Consider the following 8,854-nt stretch of genomic DNA (forward strand, 5'->3'; position numbering starts at 1 on the left):
GGAGGAGCTCAGAGTAGAACCGCTGCTCCTCCACATCGAGAGGAGCCAGCTGAGGTGGCTCAGGCATCTGTTGTGGATGCCTCCTGGGGGCCTTCCTGGGGACGTGTTCCGGGCATGTCCCACCGGGAGGAGGCCCCGGGTAAGACCCAGGACACGCTGGAGGGACTATGCCTCTCGGCTGGCCTGGGAACGCCTCGGCGTTCCCCCCGAGGGGCTGGGGGGAGGGTCTGGGGGGAGGGGAGGCGGCATCTTTGCTTAGACTGCTGCCCCAGTGACCCGGTCCCAGATAAGCGGAGGAAAATGGATAGATGGATGGACGGACAAAGCATTAAATTTTAATACAATTATGTACAGATGTACATAAAAATACCTAACAAGCAATAAGTGCCATATTATTACAGACAATTATGGTGAAGCCCCACTGGTGTGTAGGAACAAGGGAAGTATTGCTGTACCTGGGAATTTTCATCATCACTGTCATCTGATCCCGATGCTGGTAGCTTCAGCTCTGCTGTTTCATTCTGAGCAGCACCCCCCTCCTCCAGCTCTTCCTGCTCTTGCTCTTGCTGTAATACAGAGTAAATGGCACATACCAGGCAGAAAAAACACACAGGAGAACATTATCAGACTAAGGAATCACCTCAAACACAAGCACAAGTACATGGTTTTACATGTTTGCAACAATAATTCCTGCCTTTTCCTCTCTTGGGTTTTTCATTTTAATAATGTGAGGACCAGACCTTACTATGTAAAGTGCCTTGAGATGATTCATGTTGTGATTTGGTACTATGCAAATAAAATTTTATTGAAACTGGATGACTGGCCAGGTCTATGGGGCACGGGCCCAGGAGCCTTTGTATGAAGTGATGGTGAAGTGTTAATATTTCATTGTTTAAAGTCAAAAATAAAAGATGACAAAGATAAGAAAAACACATCCCAAACAGATGCACAATGACCACCAACATGTAGACAGGCACAAACTGACCATAAGCAGATGCAAACAGACACAAAATGACCACAAAGAGATGCAAACTGTCATGTAATATTATTATGTATAATGACCTTAGTAACATGAATCTATTTCCTAATTTTTTAAATGCCCGATCTTAAATATTATGTTATCTTGTTTTTACTAATACATTCAGGCTAATTCTGGAATATTTACAGTAATTCTTATCATTGTGTATTGTCCATCCTAAATAAACTACTAAACAAGCAAAGTGAACACACAGAATGACTGCAAACATATGCAAAGCAACAACAGACAGACTCGAAACAACTACAGGTTCTGTGTCTCTTTCAGTCTGGTGGTTCTACAGTACACAGGAGGGTTGTGGGGTCTTTTATGATCTGATCCATCCATGCCTGAACCCAGATAAGTGATAAAAAACTAGGGATGGATTAACCTTAAAACATAATTAATGGTTAGTTAAGGTTTTTGCTAAAATGAGATGAGCTTCCTAGCAAATGTCTTCTGACAGAACATCCAAGACCAAGGCCTTTATTGAGGGAACTTAAACCAATGCTTTTTAAGACTGTTGACGAGCTGAAGGTAATGGCTGTCAACAGCAGTTGTAGTTATTTGGGTCTTCAACATCACTTTACTCTTTCCAGTGAAAAGATGCCACTGAGTTGTATAATGAGAAGAGTAGGATCCCGCATTTCTAGAGCTTGACCAGTACGTTTTTGAAAACCTGCACACACGTTTGAGCAGTCTTTGGATAAACACCCCACCAACCTTTTTCCTCTCCTTCTCAGCCTTCATCTGGGCGTCTATCTCTTCGGGGCTCGTGTACGTCCGCATGCGACCCTTGTGGCCACCCTTCTTACCTGTAACAATGACATCACACAGTTTGACTTGTACGTTGTACATACGTTGTACAGCAGGCATGAAAATCAGCCATCAGCCAAAATAAACGGAGTGTGTTATCAGCATGCTGTCAGTGCTTATTTAATGTTTTTAACACCATCTAATACACAGCTATGTCATTGGTGTATCATTGCTGTTTTACCGGCTTGTCACTTAAATTCCACTGCCATATACCACGTCCTACCAGCTTTTGTCCATTCTTTACTTGCATACGTGTGTCGCTGCTGTGTGCCACGTAAAAACAGTATGTTATTATCTCTTTTACTACCATAACCAGCAGCCACATTATGTCATTGTGAATAGGCATAAGCAGAAGAGGAGTGGTTTATGATAGTGGAGACATTTCTTACGTACAGGAGTATACCAAAAACCTACAATGACATATCACAGTTAAGTTATACCGTGAGCCACTTTTACATCACGGCGTTGGCTAACAGCGGCTAACAGATGTACAAAAACTGATTTCAGCATACAGGTTTTATGATCATTCTTACCTCCTTTGGGCATTTTGACAAACGAAGCCTTTATTATAAACTCCCTAACAAGTGAATACTAACAGAAAACATAAACGTTAAGCCGACAGCACAAACTGACAACTAGCTAAACTCACATTAGCGACGAATACTACAATAGTTACAATAGTTTTAGTAGTTTAAAAATTGCCTGTTAACAAAGCTCCAAAAGACGGAATTTTTAAAAGCATTTAGTAAACATGTTTCTGCTAAACTAAAATATATATCTCAATATAATGCACAATGCTTGTCTAAATGGCTCGAGTTATTAAATACCAAAAAAACAAAATCAGGTTGTTTATTTTATGGCAATTTTCTAGTCCGCTAAAGTGATGCAATATGCGAGGAACTACAGAAAGACATCTGCTTAAATTTTTACCTCAGTTAACATCTTCATACTGGCTTAAATAAATGTTTAAATAACCGCATATTGTGTAATAGCCTAAGAGAAGATTTTAAAAGTTATTAAATCCACATAAATTTGTTTATGCGCAGTAATGACGTCATTCGAGAGCTCAGACGGCGAAATGGGCTCCCGGTGACGTCAAATTGTAGCGCCAGAGGCTGTTTCCGCAAACCCTAAACAACAACATCGGGAGCTTTTGTTGCATTTTTTTTAACAAAACAGCAAAATGCCTAAGGTAAAGAGGAGTCGGAAGCCACCCCCTGATGGATGGGAACTCATTGAGCCCACTTTGGACGAGCTGGATCAGAAAATGAGAGAAGGTAAGCCGGAAGAATAGGATGATCCCGATGACTGGTCCTCACAACCATAGCGTGCTGCTGCTGAAATAATTTCAGTTAAGCTATTTGAGATAGTGCTCCCACACACTACTGGTTTTGGCTCTACTTCCTAACGTTAGTTCTAAGTTAATTAAGGAGAATGTTACTACATAGTTACAGTAGTGGGCTTCCATCTTTGTATTAACATATGACACGTCCCTAAACACAGGAGTAACGCACTGCATAGCAGTGGAGCCTGTTTCAGCATCAGATGTGACATTAACATGTTTGCTTGATGCTGCAAATCCACACCTTGCTTCCCACTTTCCCCAAATGTAAGCAGCAAGTGAGTTAACATTTCCTAGTCTCCAGGCTTCATTTAAAATATCTATTCATTGGTTTTGCCCTCAGCCCAGTAAGGTGTGATCTACCCCAGCAGTTGTACCATTAACTTTGTTTTCCACAACTAACATTTCTAATTTGTCATGTGTGTTCCAGCTGAAACAGAGCCTCATGAGGGGAAGCGAAAGGTGGAGTCCCTTTGGCCCATTTTCAGGCTACATCATCAGCGGAGTCGATACATCTATGACCTCTTCTACAAAAGGAAAGCCATAAGTAGAGGTAGGCTGGGTGACCTCTCTCCGTTGCTGAACTGTTTGACATTGAATGTTTCCCATTTCCTCTTTCCTCAGTATTTCATGTAATATTTTTTTGTAATGCAGCTTGATATATTTAGTGTTTGTGGAAATTTTGGACTAAAGTTACAGCACAAGTTTGTAATAACTTGTCAAAAGGTTTGTGAAGTTTTTAGATTTTCTGCAAATACACAACATACTTAATTTCCTTAATGTAAGTATATTCTTTGGTTTTGTTCCTATGCAAAAAGTACTTTTTTTGTTTTGTTTTTTTGCTTGTTTCTTTGTATGTGCACATGAAACCCACTAATAGTTGTACTTTGTGCTAGATTCCAACCAGTGCTGTATTTCTGTCTACGTGTGTCCTGACAGAGCTGTACGAGTACTGTATTAAGGAAGGCTATGCAGACAAAAACCTAATAGCTAAGTGGAAGAAGCAGGGCTACGAGAACCTGTGCTGCCTGCGCTGTATCCAAACGCGAGACACCAACTTCGGAACCAACTGCATCTGCAGAGTCCCCAAGAGCAAGCTGGAAGTTGTAAGTTTAACAAAACTTTAGTGATTCTCATTAGCTTTGCCACTTTGACCATATTAACAAGCTGACTGGGCATTTATACTCTTCTTAAAATATGGACTGGTACTAATATTAAATAGAAGATTAGGCATCTAAAACTAAAACATATATAATTGATAAGGCCTGTAGAGAAGAAAGATTTTTTTTTTCCTAGACAGAGGCATTCTGTGGGTGTGACATGAAGCTTGTCAGTGAGCAAGGCTAAAAATAACAGCAACTGCACATAAAACAATTTGAAAGTTGCATCTGGAAAACATTCCCATGTTCTAACTCTTGCTGTTTTCTCCCTCTCTGCAGGGAAGGATCATTGAATGCACTCACTGTGGATGCAGAGGTTGTTCTGGCTAAGTTTTTGGACATCGGTCTGTTTTCTTTTTGGGCATCAGGGCTCAACTGCCTCCATCTGTCCACTCTCACTTCCCTGAAGTCTGTTTTTACATTCGCCAGAGGGGCCATATTGTCATAATTACTTTAGTGTTTTGGTGGTGTGTAATTTTTTTTTTTTTTATACACCTAACTAAAGCTCTCATCACCAAAAGCCCAAAGTAGGAAGTTAAGGTCAAGCTTATCATTTCAACTAGTCACATCCTCTGAAGGTTATTTTCAGTCCTACTGTGTTTTATTTCATTAGGAGAGATTAGGGAATGATTTGTTTGACATCTCATTGTTTTTGTCATTGTTATTGTAGTATAATTTTAAATAAATCCTTTCTGATTTACTTGCTCTTCTGCTTCTGTCATTTCTCATTCTCTAATCAAAATTCAGCACATGGATTAAAGAAGCTTGTTAATGTCTGTAGATATGGATTTTTACACACCTTGGTTCTTAGTGTAGCATAAAGACCTCAGAGTATTTTCTAACTATGTGTGAAGGTGAAGGTCTAATATACTGGTTATGTTACTGATGATTTTATATGTTTGGATTCATTCAATTTGCACATGCTTTTCATATCGTCTTTACTGCTAACTAAAGTTTACTTTGTACAAATGTAATCAAATACTAATCCTCAGGCCAGCTGATCTGATGACGTGTGTGAGCTCTCCTGTGCAGCTCTGTGGGATTACAAAGAAGCCGTTAAAGAACCAGCAGCGGTGGAAATAACATGGAAAAGCTCATTTACATTATGAGTAACACACACAAAGCTGCCCACTCAGTTCCTGCAAATCAAAGTTACTGGCAAGACTGAGCATAAGAGTATTGTTAAAATTGGGCTGTTTAATCATTCACTTCCTGCCACCTTTGCTTCTCCTGCTCCAGCAAGGCAATTAGATGTGTTTTCACAGATGATTTATTATTCATGGCACCTCAAGTGTTTGCACATCTGACATCACTAAAGAAAGTAACACTGACAGGAATCTGAGTATGTGATGTTTAGTGAATGTTTGTAGGTTGCATTGGTGTCTCCTTCAATTATCTCCTGGGTTCATTCTCATTGTCCTAGACCTTTGATATCATTGATCATGATGATATCCTTTTGGACCACATTGAAAGCTGGGTGGGAATCGATAACAGTGGCTCAGACATACAGTTTCTATATTTTGCTGACTCCAGGTCAACTTCACTGTGGGGCAGCACAAGGCTTGATACTTGGTCCAGTAACTTTTCAGCCCACCACATCATACTGTACATAGACACAATATCGGCTTTCACTTTGACTCCCTGACTGTCCCTGAGTGGCCCAGCCAAACCCCAGAGAGCGCCTCAGGAGAGAGTGAAGATGTTCACAGACACTTTCCATCTGATCTGACAGATCCTGAGAGGACATGCAGGAAGAGGAATAATTGCACAAATCCAGATAAGCAAAGCTTGTAGAGACTTGCCTAAGAAGTCTGAAGCTGTAACTGCTGCCACAAGGACTTCTACAAAGTCCTGAATGGGAAATTTCAGTTTCTGATTTTCAATACATTTTCAAAAAAATGTCTAAAAACATATCTTCACTTTGTCATTGTGGGTTACTGAATATAGATTAATGTTCTATTTTATCATTTAAAATTAAATCTACAACACAATAAAGGATCAAAAGGAAACATCTGCTACTGCAAATTTTGGCAAGACTGAAATACTGATCACTGGTCAAGATGTGCAAACACCCACATCTCTCATTGTACTTCTCGGTATCTCAACAACCACAGGAATCTTGGTGTCACTGTTGATTGCAAATCAATGTTTGTTTGTTTTTTTACAAGATTGTATCATTCCTGTCTTCTTAAAATCTGGAACCTTCATTAAATCCCTGCTCTCTGGCCTCAGGTCATCCAAAACTCAGCTGCTAGGATCTGAACTGGTGGTAAGAAACATGATCACACTGCACTGAGCCTGGCTACCTGTTCAAACTGATAAACAATTTCTCTGCATACTTTTAACACCAACCAATGTCCTGCCCAAAGTTGTATTTCTGTCCTTTGCTGCCTTATGTCTGCGCCCACTCTGAGCTCCTCAGAGGCCTCTCTTCGAGGTGCAGACATAAAGGGGACGATCAGTGAAATGACTTGGGCTGAAAATCCAGCTTCATCTTTGAAATCTCTTAAAAACCCATTGATATTAAGTTCATGCCTCAGAGAGCGATTCCAGAGGGAAATGTTTTAGATTTCAATACTTAAAGCAACAACATTCCCAGGTCTTAATGATTCCATTAATTTTATTCCATGGTTGTGGAAGTAATATACAGTCACTGAGCACTTTATTAGGTACACTGTACAAGTGAATGCAATCCAGTACAACATCCCTGCCATAACATGTTTTTATGAAGCTCACAAAGTTTCAGTTTTTGGTGAAGTTGTTCAAAATGTATGAATCTGATTATGTTCATTATTGAGGTAATGGCTTAAAATGGTGTTGTACTGGACTGCATTATATTCAGAGGTGTTCCTAATATTCTGAACCCCTGACATATGTAAATAAAGAGGACCAAAAAAAGGAGCGACCACTGAATACAATTTTCACTTTTTACACTTTTTCACTACGTTTTGAAAAGTTCTATTATTAATCACAGTGAGATTCAGCATAATCAACATGATCACTTAACTCCTGTGTGATCAGGCATCAACAAAATCTAATCAAATAATTTACTGGAATAAATGAATATCATCATTACATAAAACTACTTAAAATCACTGGTGGTGCTGCCGTCGTTCAGGGCTGAAGGTAACACAACACCTCTCATAATGAAACACAGAAGACAGACATGGTATAGCAACACAAGGACATCGAGCGACGACATGTTAAACACACTGTGGTATGGCTTATTCAGATTACATTCACCTTTTTGCATTAGAGGAACAATAAGCTTAAAAAAATAAGAAAAAAAGAGTGTTATTCAAGCAGTAAAAAAACAAAGATATCACATGAGGCAAAACAATATTAAAGCTACAGTATGTAACTTTTTCAAATATTTTTGTTACAGAAATATGCTCTAAAACTTGTCTTAAGCCTCCTGTGACCCAGACTCAGTGAACAGCACTGGCAGCAGTGCAGAGACATTAGCTTCTAAAGAGCGAGAGTCACCTCTCAAAGCATAAACAATTGAACATTTTCTGACTGGTTAATCAGTCGGTTTTGTCGCAGTCCCATTTCTTGTAATTTCATAATGACAGATATCTGAAAAGCTGGATGGAGCGATTTGGAGTTTCATTCTCGTGCTACCTTAAGTTACATACTGTAGCCTTAAGCTCAAATCGTACTAAACTGAAATAATACATTAAGTGGAATGAAAAACGTGAGGTTGGCATTAACAGTAAAAAGCACTTGACTTAAAACCAAAATCTGTTCGTAGCAGGAAGGACAGCGGCCAAGACCCGACAGTTTTTGACCTTTCACATTAAATCTCTGACCATGCAGCCACAAGTACAGTTACCATCCTGGATGACTGACACCACAGAATTAGGAACAGTAAAATCTGAAATATTATCCGAGATGCTTCTTCTGTCTGATGTGACAGAACTTTAAAGATTCTCCAGTACACACCAAACAGAAAATGTGTTTGGACTCAACAGAGTGATCGTAATCCACATCTGTCCTAAAGTAATAAATACACAGCAGATGAGTTTTGTTCACATTGCACATCCAGCAAAAATGAGAAAAAGACAAGTAACAGCTTTAAATCAAGTGTCAAACTTCTGCTTTTGATGGCACAGAACTTTTCCTATAACAAAATCTACACAAGCAACATTTCCTCAAACTGTCCAAGTCAGAGCACCAAGTCTTGTCCAAGTCGGTTCCACCAAATCTAACAAAAACATAAATATTACCAATACAGTGATTTACCCTGGCACAAGACAGTCCCATGCTGACACCACAACACTCACACAACTTTAAGACAGCAGTGAGATTCTGTACATTTAGTAGCTTTTAAATGTTCCTCGGCATGTGCGTAATATGCATGATAACACTAACTAGCAATGAATATTGATAGGTTTTGCTGTAGCTGGCCCCACGTGGGTGAGTGTGTGTGTAATAATGTTATTTCTCTGGACATGCAATATGAGGTGGAGCTGACTGGATCTAATTCACACAGCAAAGACATGTCCTCATGCATCACAA

General features: G+C 39.6%; 2 protein-coding genes across 2 annotated transcripts in view; one reads left to right on the forward strand and one right to left on the reverse strand.

Moving 5' to 3' along the window:
• The window catches only part of pdap1b (pdgfa associated protein 1b), a 5,442-nt gene extending 2,900 nt beyond the window's left edge, over positions 1-2,542 (reverse strand). Inside the window, exons 1-3 of the mRNA XM_020587849.1 lie at positions 2,365-2,542; positions 1,739-1,830; positions 456-566 (exon numbers count right to left, since the gene is read on the reverse strand). Coding sequence (XP_020443505.1) covers positions 456-566; positions 1,739-1,830; positions 2,365-2,377 — 216 coding nt within the window. The 5' untranslated portion in view covers positions 2,378-2,542. The remainder of the gene's footprint in view (positions 1-455; positions 567-1,738; positions 1,831-2,364) is intronic.
• A 345-nt stretch (positions 2,543-2,887) lies between these two features.
• bud31 (BUD31 homolog) lies at positions 2,888-4,991 on the forward strand. Its single transcript, XM_020587855.1, has 4 exons — positions 2,888-3,108; positions 3,604-3,726; positions 4,113-4,279; positions 4,613-4,991. Exons 1-4 carry the CDS (start codon positions 3,015-3,017, stop codon positions 4,661-4,663), a joined length of 435 nt encoding a protein of 144 aa, XP_020443511.1. The 5' UTR covers positions 2,888-3,014; the 3' UTR covers positions 4,664-4,991.
• The last annotated feature ends 3,863 nt before the right edge of the window (positions 4,992-8,854 follow it).

This window comes from Monopterus albus, unplaced genomic scaffold (assembly GCF_001952655.1).
Source record: "Monopterus albus unplaced genomic scaffold, M_albus_1.0 scaffold483.1, whole genome shotgun sequence".
In the NCBI taxonomy this organism is placed as follows: Eukaryota; Metazoa; Chordata; class Actinopteri; order Synbranchiformes; family Synbranchidae; genus Monopterus; species Monopterus albus.

Bases quoted from the DNA above. Each gene is read 5' to 3' on its own strand.
- bud31 (XM_020587855.1), top strand. From the start codon at position 3,015: ATGCCTAAGGTAAAGAGGAGTCGGAAGCCACCCCCTGATGGATGGGAA. The intron at 3,109-3,603 runs GTAAGCCGGAAG...TGTGTGTTCCAG, and splicing joins GGATCAGAAAATGAGAGAAG to CTGAAACAGAGCCTCATGAG. The intron at 3,727-4,112 runs GTAGGCTGGGTG...GTGTCCTGACAG, and splicing joins AAGGAAAGCCATAAGTAGAG to AGCTGTACGAGTACTGTATT.